This window comes from Arvicanthis niloticus, chromosome 3, assembly GCF_011762505.2.
Source record: "Arvicanthis niloticus isolate mArvNil1 chromosome 3, mArvNil1.pat.X, whole genome shotgun sequence".
NCBI classification, from domain to species: Eukaryota; Metazoa; Chordata; class Mammalia; order Rodentia; family Muridae; genus Arvicanthis; species Arvicanthis niloticus.
In genome coordinates this window covers 5,361,021-5,377,071 of record NC_047660.1, presented here as the reverse complement: position 1 = coordinate 5,377,071, position 16,051 = coordinate 5,361,021, and the positions used below count along the sequence as shown (strand labels likewise).

The 16,051-nt window shown below is 47.2% G+C and overlaps 1 protein-coding gene across 14 annotated transcripts in view; it reads right to left on the bottom strand.

Annotated features, from left to right (window-relative positions):
* Positions 1-7,919, bottom strand: part of Dzip1 (DAZ interacting zinc finger protein 1) — a 54,818-nt gene extending 46,899 nt beyond the window's left edge. For 4 of the 14 annotated variants that reach the window (XM_076930582.1, XM_034497570.2, XM_076930583.1 and 1 more), the window contains exons 1-5: positions 7,549-7,812; positions 6,806-6,899; positions 6,268-6,466; positions 5,337-5,582; positions 4,675-5,217 (exon numbers count right to left, since the gene is read on the bottom strand). In XM_076930582.1, the coding sequence (XP_076786697.1) occupies positions 4,675-5,217; positions 5,337-5,339 (546 nt within the window). In that variant the 5' untranslated portion in view covers positions 5,340-5,582; positions 6,268-6,466; positions 6,806-6,899; positions 7,549-7,812. The other 10 variants (XM_034497578.2, XM_034497574.2, XM_076930577.1 and 7 more) reach the window with 8 other exon arrangements.
* Positions 7,920-16,051: the final 8,132 nt, after the last annotated feature.

Genomic DNA, 16,051 nt, shown 5'->3' with positions numbered 1-16,051 from the left:
ACCCAACTCAATTAATATGAACACAAGCTGCACACCTAGACTGGGCAGATCCGCCACTACACTACTATATTCCCCAGCTGTGAGATCCGTTATAATTTGTGGTTTCTCCAGGCCATGTGCTCTGCTCCATTTTCCTTCCACCACCTCCTCCTGTCCTCTCTTCTCCCCCCTCCTCCTTCTCCCTAAAACTTCCAGCTCCACCTCCCTTCCACTGCCCAATCACCAGCTCTAGCCTTTATTTTACAAATTAAAATGCGGAGCCAGTTCACATGAAGTCACTCCTCATCCTAGGCGGCCCCTCCTGGAAAAGGGTAACTAGCATCAAAATACAAACAGCACCAGGGCAATCCACAACAAATTCTGTGTGTGTGTGTGTGTGTGTGTGTGTGTGTGTGTATGCATGTGTGTGTACATGTGTGTGCATGCATGTGAGTGTGTGCTGGAAAGGTGGCTCAATGGCTAAGAGCACTGGCTGCTCTTCCAGAGGACCTGAGATTGATGCCCAGTTGCCAATGTGGCAGCCCAACTGTCTATCACTCCAGTCCCAATCTGGCTTCCGTCTTCTGGCCTCTGCATGTACTGTATACATGTGGTGCATAGACATATATAAAATCAAAATAATTAAGTTTTAAAAATATACACATATAATGAAGCTTATAACATAGTAGGTTTCCATGTGGCCTTTTCAAACATCCTTAGTGTTAGCCGTCTCCCTTTGTTTCTGCTATATCCTCCCCTGGCCCCTCTACTTGAGCTCCCCCCCCCCCCGTTTACCCCCACATCATACTGTCCTCCTCCCTCACATACTTTCCTCACATTAGAGGAGAAGAACCTCTAATGGTTCCTCTTTCTAGTCTCTTGGCTGCTACAGGTACTCTATGGTAAACATACAGATCTAAAGACTCAAAGCTAGGATCCACATACGAGAAAAAAAACTTGTTTGTTTCCTGTGTCTGGATTACTAAGACTATAAAAAATACATAATACTATAATAGTAATTAATAAAATTATACTGATCAGGTATAACTTAGGTTATCAAACAGAAACCCCAGTGGCAGGTGTGGGAATAGCCTACAGAGCTGCTGAAACCCTCAGATCAATACAGTATGTCAGCAGTGCTCTTGGCTACCTACTAGAGCACGATTGACTGTAAGACCCACACTTTGAGTATGGGACATGGATAAATCAAGCCGGTACTAATCTGGAAGTTTCTTGACTGTTTGCCTGGTTTCATGGTGCCTTAAGGTTCAGTGAAGCCTGCTGAGGGAGAAAAGGCATCAACAGTCTTATGGAGCTGTGAATCCTGCAAACCCTAACAAACACCCTGGAAAGATGTGACAATTAATGCCACAGTGCCATGAAAGTCATGGGGTAACCAACAGCTGGGGAGGTGTCATGGAAGAGAAAATAGATTGTAAGAGCCAGGTATAAGGAAGTTCCCTTAGAAACAGTGTCTCCAGAAATGACAAGGCCATTGCATCCGTGACCCATGGCTGCCAGCATAAGACCTGCACAAGATCAAACTGGTCAGCACTCCAGCTTGGAGAAGGAACAGGCTTCTGAGATCCTACACTAACTAGCTCAGGAGCTTACTGGCAGAGGGACAGTCAAGTGTTCTCCTGTGGTGTAGTTTGTCCATGTTCCAGTAGAGGGCTCCCTACATGTGGGACCAAGCCCTGGGTTGGATTATTGTTCTGGCAGTAGGTTGACTCATCAGTTTTAATTAATCAACTAAAACCCGTGACTATATCCTAACGTCAAACGACTAACCAAAATCAAGTATCTTCCATAAACTGTGTTAGCGACCAAGTAAAACCTCAACACTTTTGCTGTGTGTTCTCCATTCACAGGTGTAGTCTTTGAACACCTGAATCACCCCATGCTCCCCCACCAAGGTCCTGGCCTTCTTCACCTCCACTGCTCAGTAACTTAAATATATATATATGTGTGTGTGTGTGTGTGTGTGTGTGTGTATGTGTATATATATGTATATTTTATTTACATTTCAGATGTTATCCCCTTACCCCATTCCCCCCCCCTCCACCCAGGAACCCCCTATCCCATCCCCCCTCCTCCTGCTTCCATGAGGATGTGCCCCTCCCCCACTTCCACACCTCCCCACCCTCGAATTCCCCCACACTCAGCGTCCAGCCTTCATGGGACCAAGGATCTCCTCTCCCACCTATGCCCAACAAGGCCATCCTCCCCTACATATACATCTGGAGCCATGGGTCCGTCCCTATGTGCTCCCAAGCTGGTGGTCTAGACCCTGGGAGCTCTGGTTGGTTGGTATTGTTGCTTTCCTCATAGGGCCACCAACCCTTTCAGCTCCTTCAGTCTTCTCTCTAACTCCTCCATTGGGAACCCCATGATCAGTTCAATGGTTAAGTGTGAGTATCCCCCTCTGTATATGTCAGGCTCTGGCAGACCTCTAAGGAGACAGATACATCAGGCTCCAGTCAGCATGCACTTCCTGACATCCACATCAGTGTCTGCCTTTGGTGACTGCACATGGGATGGATCCCCAGGTGGAATGTAACTCTTAAAGTGGTGTGAAGGTTCACAAGAGACAACAGGAAGCTGTAACTCAGCATCGGAAAGTCACAGGGAAAACTGAATCCAAGCCACCACCAGGCCCTTACACCTGCTACCTGTTCTATCTCACTGAACTCCCCATCCTAACTGGCTGCAGCTGCTAATGCTGTTTCCAGGGAGGACACTGTGCTTAGGAATGAAACATTTCAGCAACACTGACGTGGAATCACATTCAGACCTATGCAGTTGAACTGTGAAACTAACAAAAGCATGGCATTTCACAGAGGGCAGAGCGCCTGTCCCCCTGAGTAGGAAACAGTGATGTAGTCACTTCTGTCCCACATGAACCCACAGCCGCTCCACCACCACGGTCGACACTGGCATTCAGAGAGACCACCTGTGCTAAGGGTTGACAGGTCCCATTGGTTTGATAAAGTCCTTACCTTTACATAGTCACACGGTGATCGTATCTCGTATCTGTTAGAGAGCTTTCAGCCTCACTCACCCTTCATGTGGGAAAAGCTTTACTAACAATTATTTCTGTGGTGACTGAAAGGACGAAAGGTAACTTTTTGCTAGATGTGTTAATATTTCACTAGATTGCGACCCAACCTAGAGAACAATACACTTACTTTAAATGTTTAAGATGAACTGATTCTATTCATTGTACAAAAAAAAAAAAAAAAAAAAGAAAAAAAAGAAAAAGAAAAAGAAAAAGAAAAAAGAAAAGAAAAAGAAAACCCAAAGCAATCTCAGGACTATTTATAGGTGTGTAATTTTCAAGCAGCATTTGTGAAGCAGACACTGAGGACATCAAGTACCCTTTGGGGAGAGTGCCTCCTGCTGTCTACCCAAGGCCAGACCTGGGCCTTCCTGTCTGCAGGATTTCCCAGCTGCCCCCAGGCTGCAGTACACTTCCTTCAGAGTCCTGGGGTCTGTCTTACGCACTACGAACTGACCACTTCTCGGCCCGACACCCACTTCTACAACCTTGAAACCTGCATTGGCTCCCATGTTCCCAAGAACGCTTGAAGCCATTTAAAGAGCACTTATCCCAAATGTGTGAAACCAATTCCGTCAACCTGTTGTTCACTACCTTCAGCTACGCACAATTTGAGCCTCCTCATCTAAAATCCCAAATCCAAAATGCTCCAAAACATAGATACCACCCTTACGAGTCTAAAATTCCTCAGCCAACTCCAGTGAAGGGTCTTAGTTACAACATAGGCAAACCTAACATACTGTATAAAACCACCTCCAGGTCATCACTGTAAGATGTTTTTGAAACATCCATTAATTTTATATTTATATTTGGATCTCATGGGCTGAGGAGCCTTCATTGCTCTTGCAGAGGCCTCAGATTAGAGTCAGCATCCAGACGCAGGTGCTCCCAGAGCACTCATAACTCCAGTTCCTCCTCAGGTGCCTGCACGCGCTCATGCAGACACACGCAGACGCATACAAACACAAATATTTGGACCTGAGTCCCAGCCCCAGTACCTTGTAAGATGAATATTAATCTTCCCAATTTCAAAACATGTCTGACCCTAAACATTTCTCAGCCTGCACAGTGATTTCAAAACTGCAGTATTTATCCTGGGCTCAATGTCTAATTCATAACAGACGGAGATTATGATTTGGATATGAAAGTGCTTAAATGCTAATGTTAGTATTCTCGTCCTCGGGAACTGCACCCATTGAGAACTTGAGGAGTCTGTAACTCTCTGTGAGACGCTTCCTGTGCAGGGACAGAGGAGACACAGCAGTGTGCCAAGTGCAGGTAAGAGGGGCTGGGTAAGGGGTCCATCAATGCTTCAATTTAAGGGGGGAGGGGCTCACAAACTGAGTCATATTCCAGGTCTTTTGGGGGCCAACTTCAGTAGCAATGTGTACACAACTGGATTTTTCACAGCATCTACTGTAGAGAGAAACAGGCTCGACAGGCAACATTTGGGTAACTCCACAAGCCCTGCACACAACAGTAGATATTTAGTTATTAATTCCTTGGTGGGTGTAGAAGGTAATGAAATATATTTGTGACTGTTGTTGGCCTTAATCTGTTTTCTCTGAGGGGAAAATAAAATCTCTGTGCGGAACGGAAAGGGTAGAGTCCTAAAGGGAACCGGCACATTGTCCCACCTGATAATAGCTGGCCTTGGCTTCTATCATCAGCTGCTGCGTGGACAGCATCTTCTTCCTGCGTTTGCACTCTTCCTTAAGCAGCTTGATCTCGCCAGCCTGCTTGCTGAGCAGCTGCTTGCTCTGCTCATAATCGATCAGGCTCAGGCGCAGCCTCTCCTCCACCAGGTTTAGCTGCGAGGTGAGGAACTCCTGCGAGTGCATCAAATATTCGATGGTGAGCTGCGCCAGGCGGATCAGCTTCAGTAACACTGGGTCTACCCCTGACTGGCAGTGCGGGCACTTCTCGTCCTCCAGCTTGCAGAAGGTGATGTTCATGATGTTCTCCTGCAGTGTCAGGACGTCCACGGCGCCGGCAACCTTATCCACGTCGATGGCGCTCAGCCGCCTCCAGTCCACGCTCTCCAGTCGCGGCCGGAACTGGAAGAAGGGCAGGGGGCCCGAGGCCGCGCTTGGGGGGACAAAGGCCATGGGGGCCGCGCCTGCGGCGTCGGGCCCCTCGGGGCTGTTGGCCAAAGGGTAGTAGACGTGCTTCTGGAAGGGCTGCGGAGGAAGAGACAGCGCGGCGGGAGGCGAGGGATGGGGAGCCTAGGGTCCAGACGAACCCCGACCATCCCTGCCCTGCATCCCGGGACAGACACCTCCAGCCACGTGCATCTTACCATGCTTGCAAGCCAGTCTGCCGCCTAGGCTTGCGTTGGAGGGGCGGAGCAGTGTCGTCTCCCGGGCCCTGGTCGCCTCGGGGCCGCCGCCGCCACTCCCCTCGTGAGCCTGAGATGGCCCAGACCCCCGCTGCGGCGGCGGCGGCCTAAGATCTGGGCGTCCAGGACGTTGCTATGGCAGCGCCCTGCCCCGACCTGGAGTACAGGGCGTGTCCGCCCACGCGCGTTCAGCATGCGCCCAGGGACCTGCGGGACCAGAAAGACAGAGAAGACCTCTTGGACCAGCAGGAGACGCCACAGGACTCATTCACCTGTGGTGGGCATCTCTTGGAGGCCCACCTTCCCTGACACAACCTTCCCTGGTTTTAAGAGGACCAGTGAGTCCCTAAAACATGCATGGGGTCACATCTCCAGAATCTTCAGTCCTAGCTGTGATCTTCTGACTACCCATCCCTATGCTAGCGTTAGGTTCTGAGATTAGAAATACACATTTGTCTTTATCTTTTTCCCATATTTGGAGCCACAAAAGTATAAAGTTAAGTGAGGGCATAAGGAGGAGAGGAGAATCTGGGGAGGGGCATTCTGCATCTTGACTGCGGATACGGATTATGCGTGTGTGTAGTTTAATTTTTAAAGTTAAGGGTGTGTTTTGTAAGGCCACACTTGTTCATTCATCAGCCTTTCTAAATGCCTTACTCCCAACGTACTTTTAAAAGGAATTGTTCTCCCTCTGTGGGCTGGAGACTCAGCGTTGACAACTTGTTAAAACACAAACCAGATAACTCGCCCAGTATATGAAATTAATAGCTTGTCATTCATTATTGGAATCAAAAACGTCCTTCAAACATTTCTTAAAACGGCGAAGTTAAAAAACAGATGGTAACTTCAACCTTCAGCTTTCTACCAAGATTTACTGGGTTACAGTGTTTACCTGACAAATCTGTGTTGGTGCTGCATTCTTTAAAAAATTCTAGCAGCGACTTGCAGACCCCAGGCCTCTCATTGTAGGGGTCTTCTGGAGGCTGCCTGTGGTTACCTCCGGGATCAAGGAGCTGAGGAAAAGCCAAGCATTCCTCAATCCACCAGGTAGGCCCTGCTTGGACCAACCATCAGGAAAATTTTTTTCTTTCCTAACAACCAAATACATGAACAGAAGAAAGGAAAATACAATTCACAGTAACTATCTGGAAGTAAAGTTGTAACCAACTATTTTGAGCACTTTCCATAGTAATATAAACAAATCCACACGAAAGTTTCCAGGAGATAAAACATACACTTCATGTAAGCCATGCATTCACAAGATTCTGAGGCAATAAGAAAAACACATTTTACTGCAACCTAGCATAGAAGCCCTAGGAATATACACCGTTTGAAAGATTAGTTCTCCCATGTACTTGATGCCTAGCCTAGATCGCATCTGCTGACCCTGGCCCTCAGTTTCCCATCTGTTGAAGCACTGGGTTACAGACCTGGCAGGTTTGTGGATTCTGGGCTCCATCCACTGGGCTGGCAGGATCAGCGGGAACAGGAGAGGTGTGTCGCTCACCGCTGTATTTCCAGCACCTTGTGCGGAAAGGAAAGGGCATTCAGAATGTGCTAAGTTAGAAACAAAATAAAAACAAAACAAACAAACAAACACCAAAACGGCCGAGTGACTTAGGTGTTCAGGAAAGAAGATAATGGTTCCAGGCCCCATATCCTCCTGTTTTGCCTTTGCCTTGTTAAAGGGGTAAACCTTTGCTCTGACCAAAGGCCAAACTAGCTGAACGTGTGAGAGGCTCCCGTGCTTCCGCCGCATACCCAGTAAGAACCGGTGCAGGCCCAAGGTCTTGGCAGTCCATGAGCTCAGGGCATCTGCAACCATCCTTACCCCCTAGGTCGAAACCGCCACAAGATGGCCGGAACAGGAAGGCAGGGGGGCATACTTTCCTGTTCCCCTACTCCCACCCCAGACTGGGTTCCCAACCCTGCGCAGCCTACTGTTCTGGGCACACTTCACTGTACCGCTGGCCTGATGAACCCGAAAAGACAAAGGCTCGGGGAACCGGGTCCTACAAGGCAAAAGATGGTTGAGAGGAGCTGCACATCTGCAGCCTTGCGGATCTCAGCAGATAGAATAGGGAAGAAGGCCCGACTTCGCCAACAGAGATGCGAGATGCTCTGTGTGGCTGAAGTCCTGCGGACGCCTGGAGCATCCTAGACCTCGGCTCACCCCAGCTGCGCGCTCCTGGGCGAAAGCCGGGCGCTGCAAGGCACGGGGAGTCACGGGGAATCCAGATCCCTGGATTGCTGCTGGCGCAGAGGCGGGGCTCGTGGAGGCCGAGGAGCGAGCAAGCGAGCAGGGAGAGGCAGGCGGGCTCCTTCTTCCAGGGTGCAAGATAAAGCGTGTCTGGTCTGGGCAAGTTGTGACGAGGCGGGTAGCCCGGCGTCGCTCCTCGTCCTCCCAGGCTCCAGGCCGTGGGTGGCTAAGGCTGCCCCACCCCCCTCCCGCCCCCTCCCCTCTACGGTCTTCTGGTGGCCTCTTCTCTCCGCTACCCAGCTCCTCTGGCAGCTGGGCGGGACCGCCCGCGCCTAGACCGCAGCACTAAAAAGCGCTCCTCCAATCCCGCAGCTGCTGCAGACACGTGATGCTTCGCTAAGCTCTGTTGCTGGCTCTGGGTGCTAGCCCCGGGAAGACTTTTCAAAAAAGAACCCAGATTCACTTCTACAGGATAGTAACCCTCTCTTTCAGCTCGCTGATTCCTCCTAAGGGCTGGTGTGATTTGTCTTCTCAGAAGAGATGCATTTTAACTGCAGATATCTGCAGATAAACGACAGCTTCAAGCTCCTAACGGGGATGTGCTCTAGAGCTAAGAAAAGTGTGAACACCTCTTTAACTTGAAGTTGGAACTAGGATTCTGCCGGAGAGGAAGGATCCCCGTGCGCTCTCAGTGCCTCTCATAAAAACACCGTATCTAAGGGGATGGTGTTCATTCATGATGAGTGCTAGATTACGAAACTAAGGAGAGAGAGGACAGAGCAGAGGACAGCAGGAAGTAGGTTTTTTAACACACTGGACAGAAGTCCATATTCTGCCTTGAGGAGGCTAGGCTGATTCCATGACAGGCTTCACACTGGCTGTTAAGGAGACTAGGCCTAAATCTCTGTTTCCAAGAACTGGGCAATTCCAGGCAAATCCAGGCCTCAGAAGCTGCCCCACCATCTGGTCTGAGGCAAGGACAATGAGTCAGCAGCAGTTTCCAGACTTCCCAGCTACTTCCTCAACAACAGTTTCCAGACCTTCCCAGCAAGTGTCCAGCCTCCACACCCTGGTAATGAAATGTCCATAGAGTTGGACCCAACAGATTAACATACAAGTCACCTACCCCAGAATCCCCCAATGTGCTTCAGATCAGCTCTGTGAGTTCACTTGGTTTTCTCTCTATCTTGGTAATGGGAGACTCATGTTGGATTTCTACAGAATAAACCACTCTGCATTTACACACTGTTTGAGTCCAGGGTGTCATTCTTCAGTGAATCATGGACCCCTACAGCCTGAAAGGGTCCATGATTCTATCGTATACCTGGTATCTCAGTTAATTGAGATACGACAAACTATTTAAATTCAATTTGAAGAATTAGAAGCAATCATAAATGTGGAGGATATTAGCACAAAATAATGTACTGGTTAGTTTTTAATCAACTTGACATTAGCTGTGGTCACCTAGGAATACAGAACCTCAATTAAAGAATTGCCTCCATCAGATTGGCTGGTAGGCGTGTCTGTGGGGATATTTTCTCTGTTACTGTTTGATATGGGAGGGCCCAGTTCAATGAGTGGTTCTACTTTTGGGCAGGTAATCCTGAAATAAACAGATATAGATATAGATGTATAGATATATACACACACATATGAATGATCAAATTTGAGGAGCAAGCCAGTAAGCAGCACTTCTCTGAGGTCTCTGCTTAGATTTTGCCTCCAGGTTCCTTCCTAAGTAACCACCCAGGCTTCCCTTCTTGATAGATTGTGTTTGAATAACTAAGCCAATGTAAGCCAACTAAGCCCTTTCCTTCCCATGTTGATTTTGGTTACTGCTGTTGTTATGGTTTGTATATGCTTGGCCCAGGGGGTGGCACTATTAGAAGGTGTGGCCCTGTTGGGGTAGGTGTGTCACTGTGGGTGTGGGCTTTAAGACCCTCATCCTAGCTGCCTGGAAGCCAGTATTCTGCTAGCAGCCTTCAGATGAAGATGTAGAACTCTCAGCTCCTCCTGCACCATGTCTGCCTGGATGCTGCCATGTTCCTGCCTTGATAATAAACTGAACCTCTGAACCTGTAAGCCAGCCCCAATTAAATGTTGTCCTTATAAAAGTTGCCTTGGGAAACTGGAGAGATGGCTCATTGGTTAAGAGCACTGACTGCTCTTCCAGAGGTCCTGAGTTCAATTCCCAGCAACCACATGGTGGCTCACAACCATCTGTAATGGGATCTGATGCCCTCTTCTGGTGTGTCTGAAGAGAGCAGCAGTGTACTCACATACATAAAATAAATAACTAAATCTAAAAAAAGAGTTGCCTTGGTCATGGTGTCTGTTCACAGCAGTAAAGTGATAACTACAGCAGCTGCAGTCTCAGCAACCAAAAAATCACTACATGTTGTGTAACAGTCTCTTCTGAGAATGAAACATTCCAAGTTGCAGGGAAGCTCTTTAAGCAGGAAGGTAAAGAACTCAAAAGAACTTCAGGAAGTTTCTGAAACTGACCAGATTCATTAGGCCCCTCCCCACCACAGTAAGCAATAAAAGCTGAGGGGCTCTCTCAGACATGGTTAAGCTGTGAAGACTCTCAGACAAGACGAGTTGCAAAGAAGATTCTGAGACCAGATCAGCTGCTAGGGAGAAGCAGCAATCAGCAGACTTTCCCCAGAAGTTTAGAACAGTCACCTGGAAAGGACTCTCCAATTTGATGAGTTTCCTGAGAGGTGTGCAGTGTGCTCCAGGTTCCCCACTTCTGTGAGCTGTCACCCGTGCTGGGGTGGGCCTTGGTGGTGCAGCAGAGTCATGTATGCTCCTTTAAGTAACTCCAATAAAATTCATTGGTTCCCCAAGTTGTATTTTTGTGGTATTTATAGTTTGGTCTGCTGTGGGGTTCTGATCGGCAGCAAGTAGACATGTGTTGAGTCTCCTCAGAGAAAGCCTTTTCCCCAACACCAGGACACATACTGATAAATCATTTTTAAGCGAAATCTCTAAATAAATGTATTAAAGGAGAATTTCAAAGTGTTAACAGTATATAAGTGTTATATTAAAAGTATTTATAGCTGGGCAGTGGTGGCGCACACCTTTAAGCCTAGCACTTGGGAGGCAGAGGCAAGCAGATTTCTGAGTTTGAGGCCAGCCTGGTCTACAGAGTGAGTTCCAGGACAGCCAAGGCTACACAAAGAAATCTCTCTCTCTCTCTCTCTCTCTCTCTCTCTCTCTCTCTATATATATATATATATATATATATATATATATATATATATTCATTATTTGTTATCTATAAGAAATCCACTTTAACTAGGCATGGTGGTGTACATATTTTATCCCAGTCCTTGGAATGTAGAGTCAGGAGGATCTCTGTGAGTTTGAGGCCTACCTAGTCTACATAGTTAGTCCAGGACAGTCAGGGCTGCATAGTGAAACCATGCTTCAAAAAAAGAAAAACAAGAAATCCACTTCAAATATAAAGATTATCTATAGACTAAACATTGCAGTGTTATTAGCCAACTAAGGAATTAAGGTGTGTAAGAGATCAGTATCAGCTCAGGACCCCCAGGACCAAATTCTCAGCTCAAAGGAGATTTATTTGTCCCCAGAGGGACAAAGGGCAGGGAATAAGAAACAAGGACAGAAGATAGAAGATGAGGGAGAAGGGGAAGGGAACAAGGGAGAGGGGACAAAGGATTGCCTCTGGATCAAGAGGAGTCAGACATGGCAGACGTGCAAATGGTGGTTTATAAAGGTAATAGGGAAATCCGGTGTTAGGATGAGGTGTTTAGTTTTAATTGGGCATATTAATTTGGTAAGCCAAAGGGGGCTTTTGACTTTAAGGCTAGCTTTAGAAATTTAATCTTAGAGTTTTTAGCAAGGCAGAGGGATTGGGGAGAAGGCAAGGCCTGCCAGAGTCATCCTTGCCGTGCTTGGGCTGGCCAGAGTCCCTTAAAGGTGTAGGGTTGTTTGGTTTTGAAAGAGTCTCATGTATTCCAGAGTGACCTCAAACTCATTGGCATGTGCACCATCCAGTTTATGTAGTGTTGATCAAGCCTAAGACTTCGTCAACACTAGACAAGCGCTCCACTGACTGGGCCCTTTCCTTTGCCCAAGACTTAAGGTTCTCGGGAGAAATCATAATGAGACAGGTGACACCAAGCAAAGGTTCCCCCTGCCCCCGAAGATTATAGTCTAACAGAATGCATGGGGAAGGCTTTATACATAGGCTGTCAGAGAAGACAGCAAACAGTAGCCTGGATGTTGTCTCCAACAGTCTCCTGTGGATGTTGCTGGCTATATCAGGATTCTGATGCCTGCACACATCTTGTTTGTTTTCTAATCGTTGCACCAAAGTTTGTGTTTGGCAATGACACCAAGTCCTGTTTGCAGAAGATGGGGACCATCACTGTATCCCAGAAAGGCTAAACATTTGGCCACTTTGTTCATACAGGTTTGCAGGAAAGTCTCTCACATATTAGAAGGACATTAGCAGTTATCTAGTGTGACTTACTAAGGCAGTGACGTCAGGGAAGACAATGCTGTGCACATCTGGACATCTCTGCTTCTCTGTGGGGGCTTAAGACACGGGGGACATTGTCTCAAACTTCCATTTTAAAAATCACTTAGTGTGTGTGCATGTGCTTGTGTGTCTGCACATGCATGTGTGTCTGTGTGTGTGTGCATGTGCTTGTGTGTGTGCACATGCATGTGTGTGTGTGTGCCTGTGTGTGTTGTGCAGAACACTCAGAGTCTCATATTCTCAGCACTTGGGACCATTGTGAGTCTTTGCATTAAACATTGCCCTCTGAAATAACAAGCTTGGCGACTGAGGTTGAGAGCAGCACTAGTGTATGTATAAGTAGGAACATAAATATTTAAGTCAGTTTTGTAGCATGACTATTTAGTAAGGTCATACCTCATACCGATAGGTTCTGTGATGTGGCCTATGGCTTCCCTAGACATGGGTTTTGACTGTGTTTACAGTAGCAGCATGGAATCACTCCTGGGAAGAAGACCTTAAATCCAATCAAGAGAGTTGTTAGTCAGTTATTCTGTGTTCTAATTTAATGTCTGTTTAAGTTCCTGCAGCAACTTGGGGAGGAAAGGGCTTCTTCTGGCTTACGGGCCTTAATCCATCATCAAGGAAACCCAAGGTAGAAACTGAAAGCAAGGGCTTGAAGCAGAAACCACAGAGGAGTGTTGCTTACTGGCTTGCTTCCCCATGCCTTATTCAGTCACCGATCTTGTTTTGTGTGTGTTTTTGCTTTTTCAAGACAGAATTTCTCTGTGTAACAGCACTGGCTGTCCCAAAACTCACTTTGTAGACCAGGCTGGCCTTGAACTCACAGAGATCCGCCTCCTGAATGCTGCTGGGGTTAAAGGCATGTGCCATCATGCCTGGCTCAACCACCTTTCTTACGCAGCCTAAGTCTCTCTATCTAGAGATGGCACTGCCCACACTGTGTTAGGCCCCACTATAACAATTAGTAATTAAGAAAATTCCACATAGGGGTGTAGTGCCACACAGGCAGATCTCTGTGGGGTGGAGGCCAGTCTGGTCTACAAGTTCAGTCCAGGATAGCTAGAGCTACATAGTGAGGTACTGTCTTGAAAAGAAAATACTCACAGATCTGGCCTCGGGCTAATCTGATCTGGGGAATACTTCTGTTGAGGTTCCCTCTTCTCGGCTGAATCTAGGTTTGTATGAAGTAGACAGACAGCCGTAAAATTCTCCGACCTCCTCCACCAATAACTTGTAGGGAGGTAACCCATGTGCTGTACTGAGGGCTTCATTTAATAAGCCATGTTTTCTTACAGCAGCATTGTCCATGGGAGGCATTTTAAAAATACTAAAAAAAAAAATTATTCATATGTCTATGTTTGTATGCATGCCACATGTGTTCAGTTACCTGCAGAGGCCAGGAAGGTGTGTGTGTGTGGGTGGGTGGGGGGTATCGGATCTGCTGGAGTCGGACTTCCAGGCAGTTGTGAGTCGCACAGTGTGTGCTGAGAAGTGAACTCAGGTCCTCTGGAAGCAAGTGTTGTTGACCTCTGAGCCACCTTTCTAGCCCCAAGGTATATTGTTTTTAAGGATATAAATTAGCAAATTCCTACATCTTCTTTGAGTCCCTAACTCTTCAATATCCTAACTGACCAAGCTAGATTTGTATTCTGGTTGCCATAGCAACACCGGGGCTTTGGGTTTGAGAGGGGAATTATTAGTTCTCTATTGCAAAGTTGGCAAACTTTCCTTTGTCTGCTGCAGAAGCCAGAAGGAGGATAAAATCTACACTGTGTGAGCACTTCAGGTCCCTTTGCTGAGTTGCTATTGTGCTTGCTTTGGTGTGCAGCTAGACTCTACAGAGATATGCCTGCACCCGGGGTCTCGGATGCAGAAGGGCCAGAGGGGGAAGGCTCGCAGGGACAGAAGGTCCTGGGCAAAGCCTGACAAGTTCAACCTTGAGAAAACAACTTCTAAAAGCTGTCCTCCGACTTCTACCTGCCACACACACACACACACACACACACACACACACACCACATATACAAGCACTACATACATACACACACAAGCACACAGAGATATATACACACAGAAGCATACACATAGACATACACACTCACACACAGACATATGCACACATACACACACACACAACTACTCAGGCACACACATGCACACATGAGTGTACATGCACACTCACACAACCACAAAGGCACACACAGACACATATAGACATACACACACACTCACAAAAGCATGTGCATGTGCACATGCACACACAACCATAACCACACAGGCACACACCAACACACACACACACACACCTACACAGGCATACAATGACACCCTCCCCAAACCACACAGGCACACTCATGCACGCATGTAGGCACCCACAGTGCTTTGGTCTCTTTCTCCCAGCTGTCCTCTCAATGCTTTCCTAGCCCTGCTGAGCCCTCCCTGCCTCCCTGCTGTCCTTACCACTTTCACAGGCACCCACCTGGGGCTGAGGTTAGTTGAGCAGTGGTGATTACCTGTGTACCACCACTGGGGAATAGGACTTTGCCTCCCCCAGCAATCAACTTCCCTTATCATGAGCCCTGCACTCCCAAGGATCAACTCTGAAAAAGGGGCAGATTTATTCTCTGTCACTGAGAATCTGGACCAGACAGAGCACAGACACTGAAAGACATGCTATAAAATCTACCCAGGGGGAAAAAAGAAAACAGATTTTTCTCCCCTTTGACTCTCACCCTCTCAAGATAACCTCATCGCTGTTTGCATTTGAAGCAGACTCTTAGTGCTCTTTAAGTGACAATGGTTTTATTTTGGAAAGTTGGAAATTGTCAGTGTTTGCCAGTGTTGGGTGTAATCCTTTGAAGAGGTCTGTTGGCTGCATTCATCTTCCCACTTCTTGCTCTGTGTCCTGCTGGGCTTAGCTGGCTTTTGTTCTCAACCTTCAGTGACTCCTTGGTCAACGTCAGCAATCCTCTGTCTCCCTTGCCATTCCTCTGCTCCCGGCTTCCTCTTTTCAGATCTATACTTCAGTCTTCTGTTCTGTGGGTTATACCCTCCTTGGTTTTCCTTCAGGTCCATCTTGCAGTCTCTCCATCATTTGCTCTGGGGGGGTGCTAGTGCCCTACTCCCTCAACCCCCACAGTGTACTTGGTTCTCTTTATACCTTGTCTTTAGGTGATCTCACTCACTCATGGTTGTAAAATTCCCTTCTCCATTGACTTCTCCCAACTTCTAATGCAGAACAACCACCTATTTTACATTTCTACTTTGATGTCTGTAATGGTTTGTATATGCTTGGGCCAGGGAGTGGCACTATTTGGAGGTGTGGCCCTGTTGGAGTAGGTGCGTCACCGTGGATATGGACTTTAAGACCCTCATCATAGCTGCCTGGAAGCCAGTATTCTGCTAGCAGCCTTCAGATGAAGATGTAGAACTCTCAGCTCCTCCTGCACCATGCCTGCCTGGACGCTACCTTGTTCCTGCCTTGATGACAATGGACTGAACCTCTGAACCTGTAAGCCAGCCCCAATTAAATGTTGTCCTTCTAAGAATTGCCTTGGTGTCTGTTTACAGCAGTAAACCCTAAGACAATGTCTGAGAAGTATTTCAAACATAATATGGCTAAAAGTAACTCCCAATTTTCATTTTGTCTTCCTTTATCTAAACCAGATGTTAGCAAATGATAAAATCTAGTTACCTAAACTATTGTAGGTAGTATTCCTGATTCTTTCAGTGGTCCATCCCCGTCTGTTTGTCACCGTTTTGTTTCATGTAAGTTTTGCAGTTTAGCTTGCTTTGGTAATCTCCCAATCACATTGCTTGACCTCTAAAATTTGTCAACAAACAGCTCAATAACGTAAGTTCTTTGCTTGAAACCCTTTGGTAACTTCCTGTTTTCAATATATTACTAAGACTACTTCTAACAGCCTAAAAGGTCCCTGACAAGATGGATGGTTTGGTTGA